Source organism: Nomascus leucogenys, chromosome 18, assembly GCF_006542625.1.
Source record: "Nomascus leucogenys isolate Asia chromosome 18, Asia_NLE_v1, whole genome shotgun sequence".
Taxonomy (NCBI): Eukaryota; Metazoa; Chordata; class Mammalia; order Primates; family Hylobatidae; genus Nomascus; species Nomascus leucogenys.
In genome coordinates this window covers 88,170,238-88,195,591 of record NC_044398.1, presented here as the reverse complement: position 1 = coordinate 88,195,591, position 25,354 = coordinate 88,170,238, and the positions used below count along the sequence as shown (strand labels likewise).

The 25,354-nt window shown below is 48.2% G+C and overlaps 1 protein-coding gene and 1 long non-coding RNA gene across 2 annotated transcripts; one reads left to right on the top strand and one right to left on the bottom strand.

Annotated features, from left to right (window-relative positions):
- Window positions 1-51: 51 nt before the first annotated feature.
- Window positions 52-10,899, bottom strand: LOC115831184. The gene is made up of 4 exons (XR_004026689.1): window positions 10,106-10,899; window positions 9,776-9,895; window positions 4,249-4,350; window positions 52-114 (listed from the first exon to the last, which is right to left on the bottom strand). It is a non-coding gene; the product is annotated as an uncharacterized LOC115831184 (long non-coding RNA).
- A 10,093-nt stretch (window positions 10,900-20,992) lies between these two features.
- On the top strand, window positions 20,993-25,354 carry LOC115831166 (group 10 secretory phospholipase A2-like). The gene is made up of 2 exons (XM_030797786.1): window positions 20,993-21,119; window positions 25,200-25,354. The coding sequence occupies exons 1-2, from the start codon at window positions 21,023-21,025 to the stop codon at window positions 25,352-25,354; spliced, it is 252 nt and encodes an 83-aa protein (XP_030653646.1). The 5' UTR covers window positions 20,993-21,022.

The window sequence follows — 25,354 nt, the reverse complement described above, 5'->3', positions numbered from 1 at the left end:
CAGAGGAAAATGGCAAGTGTAGAAATTCCCAGAAACACAATAATGATAACGTATCCACGGAATTCCACAAAAGTCAGTCCCAGGATGAAAATGGTCATGCAGAGAATGGATAACCTGGAATAATAATAGTTGAAATAAATGAAAAGGTCAATGACACTGACAAATTTCACTCAGAAAGAATCATCCTTAGAAACCGTCAACCTCCTCCAAAAGGTAACCACATCCATCAGATATCACCGTGGGATTCCACTGCTACAAAAAGAACAGAAGTTAGAAGTCTCATGTTTTCGGATGGCTGGTAGTGCTTTTAGGCATTGCAAATGTGGGGTGTCATCTTTCTTGGTATAAAGCAGGGATATCCAATCTTTTGGCTTCCCTGGCTATATTAAAGAAGCAAAGTTGTCTTGGGCCACACATAACATACACTAACAATAACAATAGCTGATGATCTTAAAAAAAAAAAAAAAAAAAAAAAATCCTTATTTTTTTTTTTTTTTTTTTTTTTGGAGACAGAGTTCCACTCAGTCGCCCAGGCTGGATTGCAGTGGTGCAATCTCGGCTCACTGCAACCTCCAGCTCCTGGGCTTAAGCCATTCTCCTGCCTCAGCCTCCCGAGTAGCTGAGATTACAGGTCTCTGCCACCATGCCTGACTAATTTTTGTATTTTTACTAGCGATGAGGTTTCACCATGTTGGCCAGGCTGGTCTTGAACTCCTGACAGGGATCTGCCTGCCTCAGCCTCCCAAAGTGCTGGGAATACAGGTGCGAGCCACCGTGCCCAGCCGTTTTTTTGTTTCTGTTTGTTGTTTGTTTTTGAGATGGGGTCTCACTCTGTCACCCAGGCTGGAGGGCAGTGGCGTGCTCTCAGCTCACTGCAACCTCTGCCTCTCAGGTTCAAGTGATTCTCCTGCCTCAGCCTCCTGAGTAGCTGGAAGTACAGGCACCTGACAGTGCACTCAGCAAATTTTTGTATTTTTTGTGGAGATGGGTTTTGCCATGTTGGCCAGGGTGGTCTCGAACCCTTGACCTCAGGTAATCTGCCCGCCTCAGCCTCCCAAAGTGCTGGGATTACAGGCATGAGCCACTGTACCTGGCCAAAATCTCATAATGTTTTAAGAAAGTTTACAAATTTGTTTTGAACTGCATTCAAAACTGTCCTGGGCCACATGCAGCCCGTCACTCATGGTAGGACAAGCTAAGTATAAAGTAATTATCTTTTCTTTTCTTTTTGTTTTGAGACAAAGTCTTGCTCTGTCACCCAGGCTAGATTGCAGTGGCATGATCTGAGCTTACTGCAACCTCTGCCTCCCGGGTTCAAGCGATTCTCCTGCCTCAGCCTACTGAGTAACTGGGATTACAGGCGCCTGCCATCGTGCTCGGCTAATTTTTGTATTTTTAGTAGAGATGGGGTTTCACCTTCTTGGCCAGGCTGGTCTCGATCTCCTGACCTCATGATCCACCTGCCTCGGCCTCCCAAAGTGCTGGGAATACAGGTGTGAGCCACTGCGCCTGGCCAGTAGTTTTCTTTAGTTAAAAGTTATTTATTTGTTTTTTAAATTGATGTATAACATTGGATGCATTTATTATATATCACATGATAAAAGAATCCCTCTAAATAATACTTCTCTCTGGGATTATGTGAATCTTTGTCATTTAAAGCTCAGCATAAGTAAAAAAAAAAATACAATGAAGAGTTTACTTCATTCACAAATAAGTATCAAATTTTAGTGCTTAAAAATTAACAAGGTGGGCCAGACGTGGTGGCTCACGCCTGTAATCCCAGCACTCTGGGAAGCCGAGGTGGGTGGATCACGAGATCAGGAGATTGAGACCATCCTAGCTAATACGGTGAAACCCATCTCTACTAAAAATACAAAAAATTAGCAGGGCATGGTGGCACACGCCTATAGTTCCAGCTACTCGGGAGGCTGAGGCAGAAGAATCTGGGAGGCAGAGGTTGCAGTGAGCTGAGATCGCACCACTGCACTTCACCTTGGGTGACAGAGCGAGACTCCGTCTCAAAAAAAAAAAAAAAAAAAATTACCAAGGTGGAGATCATGAAAACGGCATGAGTAGTGTGGGATTTCTCTAAGATTGTTGATATTAATCCCATTAGACTCGTATGTGAGTGAACACAAAGACTTCCCCTGAGTAAGTTCAGACAGCTTGTGATACCATTTCTACATCGATTCCTCAGGATTTAACTATATATTCTTGAAAACATCTCAATTTTAAATGTTTCTTTCAAGATGGTGAATTAAACAGAGATAGCCCTTCAACAGGTTGAACTCAGCATATGCTGAGTCTGAAATGGAAATGATGGAGTTAGAGAACCATACAACAATGGTAATGATTTCAGAAACCTGGTGTTGAGCAGAATAAGGCAGACACAAAAGAGTACCTATGGCATGGCATGCATCTGTATAAGCGAAATTCCAGAATAAGCAAGTTCACCTATGATAAGAAAGAGACTGGCTGGGAAGAGTGAGAGTTCACTTTCTGGGGTGACATAATAGTGTAGATCTTGGCTGGGCACGGCGGTTTACACCTGTAATCCCAACACTTTGGGAGCCGAGGGGGCAGATCACCTGAGGTCGGGAGTTCAAAACCAGACTGACCAACATGGAGAAACCGTATCTCTACTAAAAATACAAAATTAGCTGGGCGTGATGGCACATGTCTGTAATCGCAGCTACTTGGGAGGCTGAGGCAGGAGAATCACTTGAACCTGGGAAGCAGAGGTTGCAGTGAGCTGATGTTGTGCCATTGCACTCCAGCCTGGGCAACAAGGGAGAAACTCTGTCTCAAAAAAAAATAATAAAAATAAAATAACGTAGATCTTGAAAGGGGGTCGGGTTATGCTGGTGTACGTACTTTCCAAAGTTAGTAAACTTACCCTTAAGGTTATACATTTTGGCCGCGCACAGTGGCTCAAGCCTGTAATCCCAGCACTTTGGAGGCTGAGGCAGGCGGATCACGAGATCAAGAGATGGAGACTATCCTGGCGAACATGGTGAAACCCCGTCTCTACTAAAAATACAAAAATTAGCCAGGCATGGTGGTCTGCGCCTGTAATCCCAGCTACTCAGGAGGCTGAGGCAGGACAATTGCTTGAACCCCAGAAGCAGAGGTTGCAGTGAGCCCAGATCTTGCCACTGCACTCCAGCCTGGGCGACAGAGTGAGACTCTGTCTTAAAAAAAAAAAAAAAAAAAAAAGTCATCAAACCAGGTGACACAAATCAAATGACATTTCACTTTGTTTTGGTCCATGTTGTTTGTTTCAGACAAGAGTGCAGTGGGGCCATCTCGGCTCACTGCAACTTCCAGCTCCTGGGCCCAAGTGATCCTCCCACCTCAGCCTCTCCAGTAACTGAGATAACAGGTAGGCACCACCAGGCCCGACTAATCTTTTTTGGAATTTTTTGTGGAGATGGGGTTTCGCTATGATGCCCTGGCTAGTCTTCAACTCCTGGACTCAACTGATCTGCCCACCTTGGCCCCCTAAACTGCTGGGATTACAGGCCTGAGCTGTGTAATTTCAGGCAGCGTGACACAGCCCAGTAACAAGGAAGAAACCCCGCGGGTCCAGCGTCTACTCACATGGATGGACTGATGGCTGATAAATCCCAGCGGGAGGAGCCAAAAGAGCAGCCACTGCACCCGCATGTCCTGGTCCTCTCAGGGTGCCCTGAGGCGGCCAGGACAGAGGTGGGGGTGGCTTAGGGCGGGGGGAGGGAAGGGGATGGGGACTGGGCCCGGATCTGAGTTGGGGAGGGGGAGGAGAAGGGGAGGGAAGGGGGAGGGGAGGGGAGGGAAGGGAAGGGAAAGGAGGACAAGGGGGCTGTTGGGCACTTGGAAGAGGAGGAGGAGGAGTAGAATAAGAAAGGGGTCTGGGAAAGGATCCGGTTCAAATTAAGTTCTGAAGCGCTGGTAGAAGGTTTAGCTACAGGTCAGGGAGGTCAATCAGGGAAGCAACAGGACGCGAGGGGCAAGGGAGCGTGAGGCTTAGGAGCAATTAGATGGAGACCAGGGATCTGCTTTCCAGCAAACCTTCTTCGGTCTGGGCCCTATCTTAGCAACCTGGGGCTTTATACTCCCTCTCCACCAATCGGTGACCCGGTGGTGCCTCACAGTGGACCACCTGTGAGCTCACAGTGCTTCCACCTGGTGTCATTCCAATGCCCCCTCCGCCATCTCAGCCCCCCACACTCCTCCCAAGGACAGGTCCTCTCTGGAACCTTCACAAACCTGATTTCTTGTCCTCCCCAACCAGCTCCCTGTCCCTGCTTCTGGGTGCTCCTTCCTTCCTGAGCTCCCAGGGTTCCTCAAGGTCACTCTTGGCGACAAAACCTAAAAAACAAATGATGGCAGGACGGCAGGAAGAACCTCATACCCAAGCAGAGTGCGAGGTTTTACAGCCCCCGCTCAGCTGTTCATATCCTAAGTAACAAAACATCAGCGGGATGTGGAAGGTCCCAATAGTAAACCATCTCCATCACATCCTTGTAGCCATCCGTCCATCAGTCTGCATCTCAGGAACAAATGTTGTAGATACATTCATTTTAAGCATGCACGGTACATTTACAAAAGTTAACCTGACTTATTTTGTTCCAGCAAATCTCAATATATTTTAGAGCAATCAAATCACACAACATGTTTCTGATCATATAACTGTGCTAGAAGTCAATGATTAAAAGCTAACTCAAAATTATTATTTGCTTGGAAATTCAAAGTGCCCTCATAAGACATAAAAATAAGAAAGAATCCAAAATGAAACAAGATTGCCTTTAAACTCAATGATAAGATCATAACATGGCAATAAAATGTCTCCCTCTGGCCTGGGAATTCCACTTTGTGGCACAAGGTTGTGTGATCTCAAATCACCCCTAACCCACTTAGACATTTTAACATCCGAAACAGAGTGATGATGTCACTTATCTGTATCATCTTACTGCCTGTGCATGTGGACTTTAAATTCTGAACCCAAATGAGGGGGAGAAAACCAAGTTGACTTTCATGATTGACCTCTCAGGGATGTCCAAGGAATCTGTGCATTTCAAGAAACAAAGTTCATCAGCTTCTCTCCTAGGGTATTTGGCCACAATACCCAGAGGGCTTGGCAGCATCATGAGTGATGGGTGGGGAGCGCCAAGCAGGTGGGCAGGACCCAGGGGCCTGGTGACCAGGACAGACCCCCACTGTCCATCACCTTTCCTGGCCCAGTCCTCAGCTAAACTTCCCAAAGGCCTTCTTCTGCCCCATCACACAGAGTGTGCCCAAACTCACTCAGGCCTCTGGCAGCTGAAAACCACTGCTTTAAATCCCTTTACCATTTACTATGACATAAGGTTATTGTAAACAGGAAATATTCTATTGATGCTACAAATGGAAAGCCAATGCCTCTACCATAAATAGAAAAACAACCCTAAGAAACAAGCAAAACAAAAACAAAACAGGGGCTGGGTGTGGTGGCTCACGCCTGTAATCCCAGCACTTTGGGAGGCTGAGGTGGGTGGATCACAAGGTCAGGAGTTCCAGACCAGCCTGGCCAATATGGTGAAACCCTGTCTTTAATAAAATACAAAAATTAATCAGGTGTGGTGGTGGTTGCCTGTAGTCCCAGCTACTCGGGAGGCTGAGGCAGGAGAATAGTTTGAACCTGGAAGGCAGGGGTTGCAGTGAGCCGAGATCGCACCACTGCACTCCACCTTAGGCGACAGAGTGAGACTCTGTCTCAAAAACAGCAACAACAACAAACAAACAAACAACAGGGATAACAAAACTATGGAATTCAATTCTATTTGTATGCTGCTGCCACGCTGCAGCCCTAGATTTGGCTGGGTGTGGTGGCTCACGCCTGTAATCCCAGCACTTTGGGAGGCTGAGGCAGGCAGATCATGAGGTCAGGAGTTCGAGACCAGCCTGACCAACATGGTGAAACCCTGTCTCTACTAAAAATACAAAAATTAGCCGCTTGTGGTGGTATGTGCCTGTAATCCCAGCTACTCAGGAGGCTGAGGCAGGACAATCCCTTGAACCCGGGAGGTGGAGGTTGCAGTGAGCCAAGATCGCACCATTGCACTCCATCCTGGGTAACAGAATGGAATGAGACTGTCTCAAAAACAAACAAACAACAACAAAAAAGCCCTAGATTTCGGTTGTGTTACTTGTAAAAGGAGAGACAAAGTAAGTGGGGGTTGAAGTCAGATTAGACCAAAAATGAATGGCAGAGACTACTATAATGTCCATGAAGGGTGGCTAGAGTCACCGTGATCACAGCCCAGCAGAGACAGGGAAAGGAAGGAGTTGTGAGCAGAGTTTGGGGCCTCAAACAGTGGGGGTTATTCGTGCAGCCCAGGAAAGGCTCCCCAAAGCCAGGAGCAACCTCCCTTGCAGGCCAGTCCCTCATGGAGGCATGGCCAGGCACCTTAGATTTGAGACCAGCTGTGTTGCTGCTGACCAGCTGTGTGACCCTGGGCTGGTTTCCTTCCATACAATGGGAGTGCCAATGGCTGCGTGCAAAGACTGAGGATAGGAGGAAGCAATCTGTTGAGCACCCGTGTACCTGAGTGTCATCCCTCCCAAGGGCATCTTTCGTTCCAGAGCTGGCACCTTGGAAGGCCCTTGGCCACTAAAGGCAGTGACGATGGCAACAGCAGTAAATCATCATTTACGGCTGATGAGGGAAGGCCAGGGGGTAGGGCTCCTGGGTCCTGGATAAGAATGAGGGTCTGGGCACTCCTGGGGACAGCTGAGTGGTAGGATTCCTGGGTCCTCAGGGGGCAGGTCCATCTTCAGTGGCATTGGGCCTAGGCTGGGATGCTGTGTTCACCACTGGAGCATCAGCAGTACAGGCAGGCACAGAGGCAGTGGATCCATCAGAGGTGGCAGGTGTAGGATCCTCTGGTGAGCAAGTAGAGTCACCAAGCCTGGCTGACCACTACCCCCACAGACGATGCCCTGTCCCTTGCCTCATGCTCCGGCAGGGTACAGGCTCGCACCTGGGGCCTCATGGAGCATCTCTCTAAAACCTCTGTGTCCTGGTCATCAAATGGGCACTTGAGTCACCCAGGGCCACTGGAACAAAGAGGAAGAATCAGGCCCCACGATGTTTGGGAGAGTGTTTAGCACAAGAAAGTGCACAGAATACATGGATGACATGGGGGCACCGTCGGTGTGGGGGCAATAGTTTACAACCTCCAGCCCTAATCTGAGCACTCTCACCTGTGCAATCTGAAAGGAACAGGAGACTTGCAGGAAAGATAGTGCCTGGATTTAACTTAAAGGAACTGAAATGTTGGAATTTTCACTCTTGATATCTTTCCAAATCAACTCTGTCAATGCTCCCATCCTCAAAACTATCATATGGGGTAACTGAGGCAGAGATTTACTGACTCAATGTCACTCGGTTGATTCTGAGTTCACTGCTGATTACATCTGACCAAACTGCTTTTTCTGAAGTCTACTCCATTTAATCATGCTGGTGATGATTTTGTGCAGCTCTGGGACAAACTCCACCTGGCTGAGGATAAAGCAAATCCACGGTGACTCAGTCCTGCCGTCATTTCCCATCCGCTCCCCACTCTCCTCCTCTGCCCCTCCACAGTCTCCCATGCAGGCTGACACCATACGACGGCCTTAATGGAGTCCACCAAGTATTTCAGGTTCTCTCCTGGGCCACTTGAAAGTGGATGTACCCATGGGATTTGCTTTGACCCAGGAGATGTGAGTGGAAGTGAAGCGTGTCAACTCTTTTGTGTCAACAAAAGAGTTGGGAGCCATTGAGACCGGCCACCCTCTCCTTCATCTCTTAGAGCACCTGACAGCTCCCATATGGAGGCTGCTCCTTTATTCTTGTGGCAGGTTGAGGGGATGTGGGGCACAGGGCACAGGAGAGCCATGGAGGACGTGCAGCACGGGCAGCAAAAGAGCCTTCAGTGTTGTAGATTTCCATTGTTTGGGGCTGTTTGTTACCTACAGTGATACCTAGCCCATCCTAGCAGGCATGCACCATCTACTCCACACTCTGTGAAGCAGACTAGCCTGCCGTGAGAACATGAGCTGGTGGTCAGACATACGTAGGTTTCAGTTCCAGCTCTGCCTCTTATTGACTGCAACCTCAGGCTTAACTTTCAGTCTCTGAGCCTCAGTTTCAACTCTGCAATATGGGGTGGCTATACCATCTCAGGTTGCAGAGAGAATTAAATGAAATATAAATGCATGTAGAGCATTGAACCCAGGGCCTGACACACACAGTGAGTACTCAATGTTAGCCATGTAGCTTCATAATGCATACTGACTGTTAATATTCAGACAATGCAGTAAAGTATTACCAAAAAAAAAAGTAAATTTATTTGCATATGTATTCTTTCAATCTTTATTTTTAAACAGACAGGGTAAAACTATGCATATTCTTTCATAGCCAGTGCTTTTCCTCTTCATAGTATATTGTTAAAATAATTTTATCTCAGACCGGGTGCAGTGGCTCACACCTATAGTCCCAGCACTTTGGGAGGCCAAGGCAGGCAGATCACGAAGTCAGGAGTTGACACCAGCCTGGCCAATATGGTGAAACCCCATCTCTACTAAGAATACAAAAATTAGCTGGGCATGATGGCGCACACCTGTAGTCCCAGCTACTCGGAGGCTGGGGCAGAGGAATTGCTTGAACCTGGGAGACGGAGTTTGCAGTGAGCCAAGATTGTGCCATTGCACTCCAGCCTGGGTGAGAGAGTGAAACTCAGTCTCAAAAAAAAAAAAATATATATATATATATATGTGTGTGTGTGTGTGTGTGTGTGTGTGTGTGTGTGTGTGTGTATAAATCTCAAAAATAAAAGATCATTTTTGAGATTATCACTTTAAAAGCCTGGTCAGCCAGGCTTGGTGACTCTACTTGCTCACCAGAGGATCCTACACTGCACTTGATGAATAATTTAATGAATAATTTAATTATTACTATTGGACTTTTTGTAGATTTCACAGAGCATTCAAAACCAATGTAGGAGAATAAAAAATATGTATTACATGCTGTAAAATAAATATGATTTGGTTAATTCTTTTATTCAAAAATACAGAACATATATATGTAATATAGAATGTATTTCTTATTATGAGTCATGTTAAAAAGTAGTTCAGAAGCTGTTGATTTGAATTTCCTTTTCAAATTTTGCAGGATAATTTTTTTTTTTTTTTGAGAGTCTCGCGCTGTCACACAGTCTGCAGTGCAATGGCGTGATCTCAGCTCACTACAACCTCCACCTCCTGAGTCTAGGCAATTCTCCTGTCTCAGCCTCCTGAGTAGCTGGGACTACAGGCTCACACCACCATGCCCGGCTACTTTTTGTATTTTTAGTAGGGATGAAGTTTTGCCATATTGGTCAGGCTGGTCTCGAACTCCTAGCCTCAGGTGATCCACCTGCCTCAGCCTCCCAAAATGCTGGGATTACAGGCATGAGCCACCACACCCAGCCTAAATTTGGCAAGATAATAAATAACCTTTTTAAGTGTCATTGGACACTTGTCTGGTTGTTTTTCTTTAGGATACCGTGCCAGCAATGATTCCTTTTGAGTTTCTGACAGAAGATAGTGGTTTTCCTCCAAATAAGTCAACTACTCTACCTCATCCCTAAGCCACTTGTATGGAAGGAAAGAGAGGAAGAAGCCAGTACTGTGACTGTGTAAGCTTCCCCCAGCATCACCCGCTATGAGATGTGTGGCAGCTGAGACCCGGGAACTGCACAAGGGCAGGCCCCATCTGTCTGCACTCACTCACCTTCCTCAGGTACTCGCATGGGCATGTCACTGACTTTACGTGCTGCTACAGCTCCTTGGTGAGCTGGTCCTGGTCATGGGACAGGAACTGTGGGGTCAGGACAATAGAGAGCTTCACCATCTGCAGAATGAGAACAGGGGCTCATGATGAGTGCCAACCTATTAGAAAATTAAAAAAAAAAGTTTGTTGAATGAGTGGAAAAACAAGGTGATGTTTGAGTCTATAGTGGTCAAGAGCATGGAGGCTTCAGAAAATGACAGAACCAAGTTCAAATTCCCGTACTTTGAATTTCTACTTCATGCCATGCAAAATTACTTTACCCCTTTTAACCTCAGTTTTCTTCTGTGTGGAACAGGAACAATAGTTTCATTCGTCATTCAGTTTCTCTCAAGGTTTCACGAGATCATACCTATAAAACATTCAAGTCATTTAAATGTATCATCATTTCTGTCATAATTAGTGGGATCCATTTCACTATTATTGGATATACAGTTCTGTGCCTGAAACCTACAAAAAAAGAAAATGTTAAGTCTAAAAAGCATTAGTGACTTGTCATTTTTATATTATTAATTATAACCCTATTTAATCACACAAGGCCTTGTCCATGGCAGGTGCTCAATAAACACTTGTCAAATCAATGCATGTGGGCTCCGGAGCCACACTGTTTAGATTCTATTCTGCCTCCACCACTTATTAGCTGTGTGACCTGGGTAAGATAATTCACCTCTTTATGTCTGCACTTCCTTCTCCATAAACTATATATAATGAGAATCCTTAGCTCTTTCGGTTGTTGCGAGGGGTGAATGATTTGGCACATAGGAGGGGCTTGTTAAACATTAGCTGTGATGATCTCCTTCCAAATCTTCATTTTCAGAGCCACAGATGAGGCCATAGTGCAGCCTGGTGACCCTAGAGTATAAGTACACACGATCGCCAGCTATGCTCTGTCTCCACCATAGGTCCAAGACTGGGTAGTTATGGCCTGGAGGTTTCTGCTGCATCTGCCTTCTCAGTGCTCACCTAAAGACTTTTGTATTTTCCTCCTCACATCCCCGCAGATGGGGTTCAGGCTGCCGGACACAGCTGGGTGATCCCAGGGCAGTGGCCACCTGTGCCAGCCCTGTGAGGTAGCTGGAGGATCATCGTTCCTTCCTTCTCCGGCTCTGGGCAGATGCCAGGGCTGGGATGACCCATGCCCTCAAGTTTCTTGCTTTGGAGGGTCACATTTTCCCTTGGCAAAGAGGATGCCAGAGAGCTGTGACTTCTCTGTGCCCTGGGCCCAAACTATGAAGACCTAACACACTATGCTAAAAGTCCAAGGCTGGGGTGCTCCCCAGAGCTTCTTGCCTCACCACTTCTGCTGAGGGAGGTATGAATACTATGTCCTCCCAGAGCTTTGGGAGCTTGTAGCAAGCAGCCTCCACAGCACAAAATCTCTTGGAAACCTCTAACTGTGTCTGAAACATTAGTGCAAATGTTGCATCCTATTTCCCATATGCCCACACGTTTTAGGAAAAAACCCTCAATTTCCTAAATATGCAAGAAAAACTGGTACTGTAGGACAACGTGACTTTTTAAAAAATGTTATTTAAAAATCTTCCCCACCTCCTTTCTGCCCTCCAAGACTGCCAAATTCTTGTTGAACAAATATTACTAAATGCCTACTATGTGCCAGCCATGATTCACGGTCTTGGGGATATAGCAGAGAACAAACTGACGGGGTTCCTCTCTTATGTAACTCACATTCTTATACGATAATGATAAGGGTTAACATTAATTAAGCTGTCACTACATGTTAGTCACGATGCAGTCATTCCCACACATTATTACACTTAAACCTGCTAGCAAGCTTGCAAGGCAGTTAGTTGTTTTTCCTTTAAAAACTGAGTCTCAGAATGATGAAGCACTTTGTCCAATGTCACACAGCTAGTAAGTGTGGAGACCTTGCATCCAATCAATGCCCATCTCATTCTAAAGGCCCCGTTATGTGTTTTCCAGCCCATGGAGAAGAACTTTAACACAGTCAGTGAAATTTCTACACAACAATGTTCTTGTCTCAAGTCCAAGAATGGCTCCTATACCTCCTATAATGCGGGCTTTCTGGTGAGTAAAGATGCCATTCTCATGTGTAATCAGGTGGCAAATGGAGATATGACCAAAGTAACCCTGCACACACTTTTCCTGTGTCTGATTCAATTCAAGTACCCCTTTTGATTACTTAGCAAAACTGACCTTTAAAAGGGTTAAGGTTTTTATATCCATGTAACTTTCTGTACTGCTTTGGAAGTCTCTGGTTAAATGAATATTCTTTTTTTTTTTTTTTTTTTTTTGAGACGGAGTCTCACTCTTTTGCCCAGGCCGGACTGCAGTGGTGTGATCTCGGTTCACTGCAAGCTCCTCCTCCTGGTTTCATGCCATTCTCCTGCCTCAGCCTCTCGAGTAGGTGGGACTACAGGAGCCCGCCACCACACCCGGCTATTTTTTTGTATTTTTAGTAGAGACGGGGTTTCACTGTGTTAGCCAGGATGGTCTCAATCTCCCAACCTCTTGATCCGCCTGCCGTGGCCTCCCAAAGTGCTGGGATTACAGGCGTGAGCCACCATGCCCGGCGTGAATATTCTTTTAATAGTGACCTGTGATTCTGTTTTGATCAAGTGTTTTCAAACTTGACATCTTTGATGGGTTTCTCCAGTGTCAAAATCCTAAGTCAAGTCTTTTTGGCTTAAAATTAACTTTGGGATTTTTCAGCTGGATCCCTTGGGGAGTCTAAAGAATGTATCTCTCATCTTGTAGAGGTATTAAGTGATTTATTTGGTAAATTATATGGGTGGGCATTGTCAAATGTGGTGATACTGCATGGGAGGGCATTGTCAAGTGAGGTGATATTAGATCTCATCTCAGTTATATTTATGGGTGTGTTGTTGATATACATGTTCCAAAAATTACATACATTTATACAAATTTAATGTTATGATTTGTAATTTTGATAGCTATGCTAAATATTTGCTAAAGTTATATTTGCATAAACATGTTATGAATGGCTGGGCACCATCACTCATGCCTGTAATCCCAGCACTTTGGGAGAAAAAGGCAGGTGGATCACCTGAGGTCGGGAGTTCGAGACCAGCCTGACTAATAGGGTGAAAGCCTGTCTCCACTAAAAATACAAAAATTAGCCATGCCTGGTGGCACATGCCTGTAGTCTCAGCTACTTGGGAGGCTGAGAAAGGAGAATTGCTTGAACCCAGGAGGCGGAGGTTGCAGTGAGCCGAGATCATGCCACTGCACTCCCGCCTGGGCGACAGAGGCAGAATCTATGTAAAAAAAAAAAAAGTTATTAATTATTTCTGAAGATTATATGAAATTTGTAAAAGTCTGGTGGTCCTGATGTGATGCTGTCAGTCATGATTCTGATTACTGTCTTAAAATGCTGCACATAAGTAAATTTCCTTGTGAACTGGGAACTTTCAACAGATTTTTATGATAACTATTGTTTCCATCATCCACAGTTACTATTTTGAATTCTTCTCTAAACATATTTGTAATTGGCAATAGTCCAAATTTTCTTTTCTTTCCCGTTTTTGAGACAGTCTGGCTCTGTCGCCTAAGCTGGAGTGCAATGTGCCATCTTGGCTCTCTGCAACCTCTGCCTCCTGGGTTCAAGCGATTCTCCCGCCTCAGCCTCCCAAGTAGCTAGGATTACAGTCGCCCGCCACCACGCCCAGCTAACTGGTGGTGGTAGAGACGGGGTTTTACCATGTTGGCCAGGCTGGTCTCCAACTCCTGCCCTCGTGATCCGCCCTTCTCAGCCTCGGAAAGCGCTGGGATTACAGCCGTCAGCCACTGCGCCCTGCCCCCAAATTTGCTTTGCATGGAGAAAACTCCAACAACTCCTCTTGAACACAGTTTTCTGATAACCCAGATCAATGAACTACCCAGGCTTCCCCACTATGCGATATAGGCATGTGAGAAACTCGTACTTATACCCCCTCAATACATTAAAACTAAATTTTTTTTTTTTTAAATCAATGGGCCAGGCGCAGTGGCTCACGCCTGTAATCTCAGCACTCTGGGAGGCCAAGGCGGGCGGATCACTTGCGGTCAGGAGTTCCAGATCAGCCTGGTCAGCCCACCTCTACTAAAAATACAAAAATTAGCCAGGCGTGGTGGTGCATGTCTGTAATCCCAGCTACTCGGGAGGCTGAGGCATGCGAATCGCTTGAACCTGGGAGGCAGAGGTTGCAGTGAGCCAAAATTGTGCCACTGCACTCCAGCCTGGGAGACAGACTGAGACTCTGTCTCAGAAATAAAAATAAAAAAATAAAAATCAATGAACTAAAAACCACTTTCTAGTGGTTTCTAATAAGGAAAAAATGGTTCAAAAAACTGCTAAGCGAGATCAAGCAAAACAAAAAAATCTATTAAGATAATGTTTTTATAACTAGTATTTAAAACATTGTTGATTCATTTATTTTTATTTTGAGACGGAGTCTCACTCTGTCACCCAGGCGGGAGTGCAGTAGCGGGATCTCCGCTCCGTTCAAGCGATTCTCCTGCCTCACCCTCCCAAGAAGCTGGGATTACAGGCGCCCGCCACCACGCCCAGCTAGTTTTTTTATTTGTAGCAGAGACCGGGGTTTCACCATGTTGGCCAGGCTGGTCTCCAACTCCCGATTTCAGGTGATCACCCTGTGCCTGGGCCTCCCAAAGTGCTGGGATTACAGGCGTGAGCCGCCGCGCCCGGCCCTTGTTTTGTTTTCCAGATTGAAGAAACGTTTTTCTCAGAAGTTATCTAGAATGTACACCAATTTGGTAAAGCACACTTTTGTGAACAAAGGTGGATGGAAGCGTTTGTTTTTTCTCCCTACTTGATCTCTCCAAAATTTGGAAACTATTGATAAATATTCTTATTTTCATGTACATATGTTCTCTTTATAAGCAGGCTATAATCAGAAAGATTGGTTATATTATCAAGGCTCTGACTGAAACATCCTATTTAAGAATATGCAGAAAATGCCTGGCTTCGAGTTTGAGGCCTTACGTTACAGTCAGGGGGAAACTGTCACTCCCTGCAGGCCTGAGGACCTTACAGCTTTTCCGGGAGCAACTTGGCAAGGGGGGTCCCGGCAACTGCTCGCGGGCAGGAACCATGGGGCGCAGCCCCGGGCGACCCTCGGGCCGGCGGGGACCTTCTGTTTCCTGGCGCCTCTCCACCGCCCCGCCGGCTGCTGGGGAAGCGGCGGCCGTCCAGTGCCTGGAGGTCGCTCCCTCGCCTCATCTGGCTGCGGGAACTGAGAGGCGGCCACGGCCGGAGCAGGGTGGGCGGCCTGAGGCGAGAGCCCGACCGGCCCCCGCGGGGAATATGGCGACCTGCGGCGACCAGAGCAGCAGCGGCGTCAGTTGCTGCACCGCCGACTTCTCGAAGCAGCGAAGGAGATTCGCGAGAAGACGCCGCCTAGTGGAACCCGGGCAGCAGCGACACAGCCAGGAAGCCCCGGGAGGGGCGCTGGGCGCCAACGAGCGCCACGGCAACCTCCAGGCGGCGCCACAGCAACCTCCAGGCAGCGCCCACACCAGCCCACGGGGGCGCCGCTCGCACTGCACCTGCCGCGGCCGCCCCGGGGCGTGAACTGCGCTGTCAGCCGGGCCGCGCAAACCCAGGCGGCCCAGGCCCGCAGCAGCAGAGGAGCCCAGGGGCACTGCCTGGGGTGACGAGAAGGAGAAGACGGTGCCCCAGAAAAAGGCAAGAGCTCAGAGCTGGGGCGCCCGTGCCAGGAAAGGCCAGGAGCGGAAGATGGGTGGAGATGGAGATGGAGAAGCAGCAGGTGGGAAGGAGCGGCGCTCCACTGGTGGGGTCAACATGCGCTGGCGGAGCTTAGAGTATGAACAGGATGAAGCGAGGCAGAAGGAGTGGAAACGAGAAGGTGCAATGACACAACGGAGCACAATGCAGAATCCAGCCCTAGGACTCCAATAAAGGCTGGCTTTAATTCCAACTCACACCCCCCACCCCAATCAGAGAGGATCATGGGAGAGAGAGGACCCAAGGAACATTGGAACCTATGGGTACCTGTAAAGGAAATTTTAAAATCTCAGGATCCCAGCCCCCCATCTTCTTATGCAAAAGAGAAGGTCATTGCAACACCCTTTTCCAAATGAATAGCTGTTCCTAACATCATGTAACAGCCAGATAGATGTCTACTCAGCAAGAAAAGGCCTGAGGCATCTGGGAAGGGCTGCGCCCTGTAGATCATTCAAAAGTAAATTATTTGCTGGCCTCCTATAATCAAGGACATGCCAATGTTAACTTTAGGTCTACAATCTTTTTTTTTCTTTGACATGGAGTCTCCCTCTGTCACCCAGGCTAGAGTGTAGTTGTGCAATCTGGGCTCACTGCAACCTCTGCCTCTCAGGCTTGAGCAATTTTCTTGCCTCAGCCACCTGAGTAGCTGGGATTATGGGTGTGTGTCTCCACAGTGGGCTAATTTTTGTATTTTTAGTAGAGATGGGGTTTCGCCATGTTGGCCAGGCTGTTTTCGAACTCCTGACCTCAGGTGATCCACCCGCCTTGGCCTCCCAAAGTGCTGGAATTACAGGTGTGAGCCACTGCGCCCAGCTGAGTAAATTTCTTGATTGCACAGAATGTATGGTGATATTGGTGGACTTAAGGGCACTGAATTGTTTATCAGGAATAAAGTATTATGTGTGTTTTCTGGGGTCCTGGATAATGCTGTAGCATTCAGGGTAGATTGAGTAAAAAAAATGTAGAGATGGTTTCCTATTTATTTGTTTTTGCTTCTAATTTTCATTTATTTGCTATTTATTCTCTTCTGGCTTTGCTTGTGTATGCATATATATAAAACTATTATTATGATTATTTTTAGTTTCTAGTGGAAGGCTTTTATTTGGTTCTGTGAATAGTTATTTTGTTTTCTATGTATTTCTAGCAAGTTGTATTCATTCCATTGATCTAGAATTCGTAGGCTGCCTTTGTTGGGCCTGCAGGAATTAATGGAGCATACCAGCTTTTTATTTTTTATATTTATTTTTTGAGATGGAGTCTCACTCTGTCGCCCAGGCTGGAGTGCAATAGTGTGATCTCAGCTCACTGCAACCTCTGCCTCAGAGGTTCAAGTGATTCTGCTGCCTCAGCCTCTGGAATAGCTGGGACTACAGGCGCCCCCTACCACACCCAGCTAACTTTTTGTATTTTTAGTGGAGATGGCATTTCATCATGTTGGCCAAGCTGGTCTCAAACTCCTGATCTCAGGTGATCTGTCTGCCTCGGCCTCCCAAAGTGCTGGGAGTACAGGCATGAGCCACCCCGTCCAGCGAGTATACTTTCATAAATAGAATTTGACTCATATTTCTGTCTCTGCCTAATTTCTCCAAAATTTCTAAACTATTTGTGAATATTCTTAATTCATGACAATGTGTTTGTTGGCATACAGTCAAACAGGGTCCCCAGGGCCGATCAGGGAGAGAGAGCCCAGAAACTTGACATGTTGGCACTACTGTAACTGCTGAAGGGTTTCACCGTGCCCACTGCCTAGACAGAGCCAATTCATGAAGACAGGCGAATTGTAATTGACCAACATGGTGAAATCCTGTCTCTACTAAAAAAATACAAAATTAGCTGGGCATGGTGGCGGGCACCTCTAACCCCCGCTACTTGGAAGCCTGAGGCAGGAGAATCGGTTGAACTCGGGAGGCAGAGATTGCAGTGAGCCATGATCGTGCCATTGCACTTCAGCCTGGGTGACAAGAAAGAAAGAAAGAAAGAGAGAGAGAGAGAGAGAGAGAACGAAAGAAAGAAAGGAGGGAGGGAGGGAGGGAGGGGAGGAAGAGAGAAAGAAAGAAAGTTGCTAACCCAAGCGGAACAAAAAATTAATTGAATACCAAAAAAACACTTTGCTAAATTTTCATGTTAAAACAGCCGATACTGAAATTGTTTAGATAAACAGTTTGGTTTTTGTTGTTGTTGTTTGTTTTTGTTTTTGTTTTTTGCTTTTTGCTTTTTTGAGACAGAGTCTCAATCTGTCACCCAGGCTGGAGTGCAATGGCGTGATTTTGGCTCACTGCAACCTCTGCCTCCCGGGTTCAAATGATTCTCGTACCTCAGCCTTCTGAGTAGCTGGGATTACAGGCGCCCACCACTATGCCTGGCTAATTTTTTTGAATTTTTAGTAGAGACAGGGTTTCACCATGTTGGTCAGGCTGGTCTTTTTTTTTTTTTTTTTTTTTTTTTTTTTTGAGACGGAGTCCCGCTGTGTTGCCCAGGCTGGAGTGCAGTGGTGCATTCTCAGCTCACTGCAAGCTCTGCCTCCCGGGTTCACGCCATTCTCCTGCCTCAGCCTCTCCGAGTAGCTGGGACTACAGGCGCCTGCCACCACGCCCGGCTAATTTTTTGTATTTTTAGTAGAGATGGGGTTTCACCGTGGTCTCGATCTCCTGACCTCGTGATCCGCCCGCCTCGGCCTCCCAAAGTGCTGGGATTACAAGCGTGAGCCACGCGCCCGGCCGGTCAGGCTGGTCTTGAACTCCCAACCTCAGGTGATCCACCGCCTGGCCTCCCAAACTGCTGGGATTACAGGCATGAGCCACCACTCCCAGCTAATTTTGTATTTTTTAGTAGAGACAGGGTTTCTCCATGTCTGGAAATCCCCACCTCAGGTGATCTGCCAGCCTTGGCCTCCCAAAGTGCTGGGATTACAGGCATGAGCCACCACACCTTTTTTGTTGTTTTTGAAACAGGGTCTCACTCTGTTGCCCAGGCTGGAGTGCAGTGGAGCAATCTCCCCTCACCGCAACCTCCTCCTCCTGGGTTCAAGGGATTCTCCCATCTCCTCCCAAGTAGCTGGGATTACAGGCTTGTGCCACCATGCCCAGCTAATTTTTTGTGGGCTCACCCAGCCTAGATACACAATTTGAGTGAACTCCAAGGACTAAGTCAAATTACCTATGATAACCCATTAGGTATCAGTGCTATGCACGTAAACTGGAGAAACAACTGATATTCAAGAGCAGGTAAGTCCGATGTTAACCATGGACTCATGGAGAATCAAGATGGTCACCTTGTCCTTCCTGACTCCTTAAAGTGTTTGTTATTAAAGGTTCTGCAGTTGGGCGCGGTGGCTCACACCTGTAATCCCAGCACTTTGGGAGGCAGAGGTGGGGTAATCACCTGAGGTCGGGAGTTCCATATCAGCCTCACCAACATGGAGAAACCCCATCTCTACTAAAAATACAAAAAATTAGCCGGGCGTGGTGGCTCATGCCTGTAATCACAGCTACTCGGGAGGCTGAGGCAGGAGAGTCGCTTGAACCCAGGAGGCGGAGGTTGCAGTGAGCCGAGATAGAGCCATTGCACTCCAACCTGGGCAACAAGAACGAAACTCTGTCTAAAAACGAAAAATAAAAGGCTCTGCATTCCATGACTCATCATGGAAAAGATAAAATGATCTAAATTAAATATGTGTTTCTATGCTGACTTATAAATTGCTAAAATAGTTCATAACCAATGTTTCATTTGTCAGATCCATGTTCCTGGGAAGACAATCAAAGCTTCAGGTGTATTTGGCTACCTCATGGGCCATTTGAACATTTCAGTTGTCAATTGTCATTTTCAATGCATGTTTTCTGGTTGCTTTCCCATGCAAGAGGGCTGACATCACAACAGTAGATCATTATGGTACAGTGTATTTTCACTAGGTACTGAAAGCTTTTTATGGCTCACTGACTGGGGACAGTCAATTCCTTCACAATCTAGAACCTGAAGATTGGATCTTCTGAGAACATCAGAGAAAGAATATCGTTGCCATCCACACTACAGCAAAATTTCAGGACCTTGAACTTTGGGTTCATAATCTCACAAGAGGGAAGTTTTTTGCTGGAAGAAGATGGCATCCTTGATGTGAACAGCTTTTCCCAAGATCACAGATCAAGACTTCTCGTTTTTTTTGTTTGTTTTTTCGTTTTTCTGTTTTTGTTTTTGTTTTTGTTTTTGAGATGGACTCTTGGTCTTGTCGCTCTGGTTGGAGTGGAATAGTGCGATCTTGGCTCACTGCAACCTTCATCTCCCAGATTCAAGCGATTCTTACACCTCAGCCTCCCGAGCCGCTGAGAATACAGGCACGTGACACCATGCCTGGTTAATTTTGTGTGTGTGTTTATGTGTGTGTGTCTGTGTGTGTGTGACAGAGTTTTACTCTTGTTGCCCAGGCTGGAGTGCAGTGGTGTGATCTTGGCTCACTGCAATTTCTGCCTCCGGGGTTCAAGCGATTCTCCTGCCTCGGGCTCCTCAGTAGTTGGGATTATAGGCGCCCAACACCATACCCAGGGAACTTTTTGTATTTTTAGTAGAGAGGGGGTTTCATGATGTTGGCCAGGCTGGTCTCGAACTCCTGACCTCAGGTGATCCACCCGCCTCGGTGTCCCAAAGTGCTGGGATTACAGGCGTGAGCCCTGTGCCCAGCCTCCATGTCTCTCTTTCTCTCGACTGAGAGAGACTGACCGGGGACAATCAACTCTCTCTAGACTGACAGAGAGAGAGAGAGAGGGAGGGAGGGAGAGAAAGAGACGGAGTCTGGCTCTTACCCGGGCTGGAGTGCAGTGGTGTGATCTTGGTTCACTGCAACCTCCACCTTCCGTGTTCAAGCGATTCCTGTGCCTCAGCCTCCCAAGTAGCTGGGATTATAGGTCTGCACCACCACGCCTGGCTAATTTTTGTATTTTTAGTAGAGAGGGCTTCACCATGTTGGCCAGGCTGGTTTTGAACTCCTGACCTCAGGTGATCCGCCAGCCTCGGCCTTCCGAAGTGCTGGGATTACAGGCGTGAGCCACCTCGTGCCCAGCCAAATGAAATAAAATGTTAAAGTAAATTGAGGACTACCCCTCCTCCAAGTCTTCTGTACCCTTTGAGCGCCCAGGTGAGCAGGAGAGGGGCTGGGGGAATAATAACATCAAAAGAGCCCCTTTTGCTCCCTTATTCCGGGAGACTTTCCTGGGCCTGACTCCCGGTCCTGTCCCCAGCGCCCCGCGGCCTCTCGAGCCCCTTCAGTGACCAAGATGCAGATTTCAGGACGCCTTTGCGCCGCCCCAGATGCCCGCCCCTAGCTGGCTCTGCCTGGTCCTGGAGGGAAGGTGAGGTCGGGGGCCGGGCCGGGGCGTGGCAGTGGGGGGTGTGTGTCCGCCGAGCTTGGTGCCTCCGGTGGCCCAGCAGCACCGTCCCACCTCTGCCACCCTCCGATGGGGCCGCTACCTGTGTGCCTGCCAGTCATGCTGCTCCTGCTGCTGCCGTCGCTGCTGCTGCTGCTGCTTGGACCTGGCCTCGGGTCCGGCGAGGGTGAGTGAGGAAGGGGCTTTCCCGGAACTCAGGCGTTCCGGGATTCCTCCAGCCCTTCCTAGGGACCCAGCAGCCCTGCCTCCCATCCCTCTCCAAGTTCCTAGTTGCCCTAGAGCCCCCAGCTCGCTCTTCTAATACTCACCCACACTCTGGGTCCCAGCCCTCTGCAGGGCTGTGACCCTCTCCAGCAGCCCGGAAGCCTCCCGGTTGTCCTGATCTGGGGTCCGTGAACTTATCCTTCATTCCACCTGTCCCTGAGATGTGAGACACCAGAGGGTGGGAGGAGCAGGGGCCGAAAGGGCCCGGCTTGGGGGTGGGAGAAGAATATATTGTGCCCCTGTACAACAAACCCCTGTGACCAAAAAAAAAAAAAAAAAAATAGAACATACTGTCCCTATCTCACTATCCATCCTTTGGGGTCACTGTAGAGAGGTCCCCTGGGTGACTGCCCATTTCTGGGGTGCACAGACACATGTAGCCACAGAGTACTATGCAGACACCGCCAGCATACAGATGCGCAGGCACAGGGCCAGTCCCAGACTCACCTGGCCCTCAGGTGTGCAGCTCACGGTGTGCAGCTCCCACAGGCAAAAATACTGAGATACCGCTAGGGGGACACACGCACACACAGCTCAAGGATACCCGAGACAGCACTCAGGACAATTCAGATGCGCCGTGTAAACACACACACACACACAGAGCGGCACAGACACACATATATGCACATAGACCCTGGGGCTCACAGGATGCACAGACAACCCTGGCCGTCCCCGAGGAGGCTGCAGCAGGCAGACAGGGCAAACAGACCCCAACGTGACCTGCCCCACCTATGTTGGCACAGAGGGAGTGTTTTGCTTGGTTATAAGCACAGCGCTCGATGCCCGCCCCATCCTAGAACCCTCCCTCTATAGGGCTGTGCTAGGGCTCTGAGATACCAGAGAGTGGTCAGGGAGGGTGGCAGGGGAACCTTTGGGGACAGCTTCAGGGTACCGTTTTGGGACTGGGACATTGTCAGGGTGCTCAGAGAGGGCGTGTTCCCTGGGTCTTGATGGATTTAGAGGTCAAGGGACCATTTCTGGAAGCTCACTGTGTGCCAGGGCAGCTTGTATCAGAGTTCCGCTCTTTTTTTTTTTTTTTTTTTTTGAGACAGAGTCTCACTGTTGCCCAGGCTGGAGTGCAGTGGCACGATTTCAGCTCACTGCAACCTCCACCTCCTGGGTCCAAGAGATTCTCCTGCCTCAGCCTCCTGAGTAGCTGGGACTACAGGCTTGCACCACCACCACACCTGGCTAATTTTTGTATTTTTGGTAGAGACAGGGTTTCGCCATGTCAGCAAGGCTGGTCTTGAACTCCTGACCTCAGGTGATCCACCTGCCTTGGCCTCCGAAAGTGCTGAGATTACAGGCATGAGCCACTGCGCTTGGCCAGAGATCTGCTCTGGAAGACCCCCCCCCAGGCCGGAGGGCACTGCCACAGACAGTATGGCGAGGGTCCCTATGGCCACCTGGCAGGCAAGGTGGATTCTGGAGGGAGGTGGCCTGGGAGCAGGGTGAAGATGGGGTGAGGGCATTTGAGCAGCAGAGTGTCGCGTAACTGGGCATAACTGGAGGGACAGTAAATGACTCTTGTGTGAGAGGATGAGGGAGGGGTGAGAGGAGCTGACTACCCCCAGGACTTGGGGTGCAGTGAGACTCCTTAGCTTGAATCCAGACTTGCGGGAGCCATGGAGGTTTGAGGCAGAGGCGTGGGCTGCTGGGAGAGTGAGGACTCACCATCCAGAGAGGAAGGCGAAGCTTTCAACTCTAAATGCTGTTTTATTTTCGTGTGTTTTTTTTTTTTTTTTGAGAAGGAGTTTTCACTCTTGTTGCCCAGGCTGGAGTGCAATAGCACAATCTCGGCTCACTGCAACCTCTGCCTCCCGAGTTCAAGCGATTCTCCTGCCTCACCCTCCCAAGTAGCTGGGATTACAGGCATGTGCCACCATGCCTGTCTAATTTTGTATTTTTAGTAGAAACAGGGTTTGTCCGTGTTGGTCAGCTGGTCTGGAACTGCTGACTTCAGGTGATCCCCCCTCCTTGGCCTCCCAAAGTGCTAGGATTACAGGCATGAGCCACTGTGCCAAGCCCCAAATGTGTTTTACATTTTCTTCCTATTTGATTCATCTTTGTCCTCCAACATGAATATGCTACTTTTCCACTGATAAAAAGAAAAAATGGAATTTAAATTTGGCCTGGACTTCTCAAAAAAGTCAGTGTGATGAAAACATGTTCTAGATAAAACAGAAATGAGACTGGGCATGGTGGCTCATGCCTGGAATCCCAGCTCCTTGGGAGGCCAATGCAGGAGAATCACTTGAGGCCAGGAGTTTGTGACCAGCCTGGGCAACATAGTGAGACCCCAGATCTACTAAAAGTTTAAAAATTAGCTGGGCATGGTGGTGCATGCCCGTATGTCTGGAGGCTGAGGCAGGAGGATCGCTTGAGCCCAGGATTTGGAGGCTGCAGTGAGCTATGATTGTGCCACTGCACTCCAGTGTGGGTGACAGAGTGAGACCCTGTCTCTAAAAAAAAAAGAGAGACAAGATGATCAGGATGATCGCAGTGGCTCACGCCTATAATCCCAGCACTTTGGGTGGCCAAAGCAGGTGGATCATATGAGGTCAGGAGTTGGAGACCGGCCTGGCCTAGATGGTGAAACCCTGTTTCTACTAAAAATACAAAAATCAGCTGGGCGTGGTGGTGCACGCCTATGATCCCAGCTACTCAGGAGGAGGCTGAGGCTGGAGAATTGCTTGAACCTGGAAAGCAGAGGTTGCTGTGAGCAAGATTACACCACTGTGCTCCAGCCTGGGCAACAGGAATGAGACTCTGTCTCAAAAAAAAAAAAAAAAAAAAGGGATGATCAAACACAGTGCATCAACCTCCTGGAGCCGTATAAACCCTAACCCTAACCCAGGAAGCAGGCAAGCCTGTGTGTGAGTTTCCACTCTATTGCTGGTACCACTCGGCTCTGGCAACCCCGAAGGCCACCTTCCCATGTTGTTACTGTGTAAGGAGGAAGGAGCACTGGTTTGCAAGTCAGAAGCCTGGGTTGAAGCCTCTGCTTGAGTTCCTGCTGGCTGTGGGAATGTGGGGTTACCTTTCCCGGCTGGCCTCCTTTCCTACATGTCCAATGCAGGGGTTCCAGTCACATGCATTGGGCACCATTACATGTCCAATCTGTGCCAGGATCTAGAAAAATGGCTGGGCTCAGGCCAAGGGGCCTTCCTGTCTGGCAGTGAAAATAAGAGGAGATACCAAGGGCCCTGAGCCTGAGTCTGGAGGGGAAGTCATGAGCACAGGGCAGTGCCAGGGCCTGGGAGCTGCCACAGAGGAGCCCACCTTGGTGCCAGACACCTGTAGGCTCATCCGTGATGCCCAGTGCCCAACACAGGGAACTGGACAAACATTTCATGCACGACTCTTTTTTCCCTTCTTGGCTACCTTGAGGACCTTGATTATAATAGTTAGCCTTTTTTTTTCTTTTCTTTTTTTGAGACTCTTGCTCTGTCGTCCAGGATGGAATGCAGTGGCAAAATCTTGGCTCACTGCAATCTTCGCCTCTCAGGTTCAAGTGACTGTCCTTCCTCAGCCTCCCTAGTAGCTGGGATTATAGCCGTGCACCACTATGCTTGGCTAATTTTTGTATTTTTACTACAGGTGGGGTTTCACCATGTTGGCCAGGCTGATCTTGAACTCCTGACCTCAGGTTATCTGCCTGCCTGGGCCTCCCAAAGTCTTGGGATTACAGGTGTGAGCCACTGAGCCCAGCCAGATTATAATAGCCTTTTCATGCACCAGGGGCTTTATACTCATTATCTCATTTCATTCATATGAGTTGAAGTCAGTTTATCCCCTATTTCACAGATGAGGAAACCAAGGCCCAGAGAGGTTAGGAATTTGTCCAAGGTCACACAGCTAGGAAGTAGGATTCAAACTCAGACAGCCAGGCTGTAACACTTAGGCTCTTCTCAGGCTAATGCCTTTCCCAGGGGTCTGGGAAGCCCTGACCTGCAACCTGTCAACTTTGTTTACCCCCCAGCCTCCAGGACATTACATGTGCACCGGCGTGGGATCCTGGAACTGACAGGAACTGTGGGTTGTGTTGGTCCCCGAACCCCCATCGCCTATATGAAATATGGTTGCTTTTGTGGCTTGGGAGGCCATGGCCAGCCCCGCGATGCCATTGACTGGTGA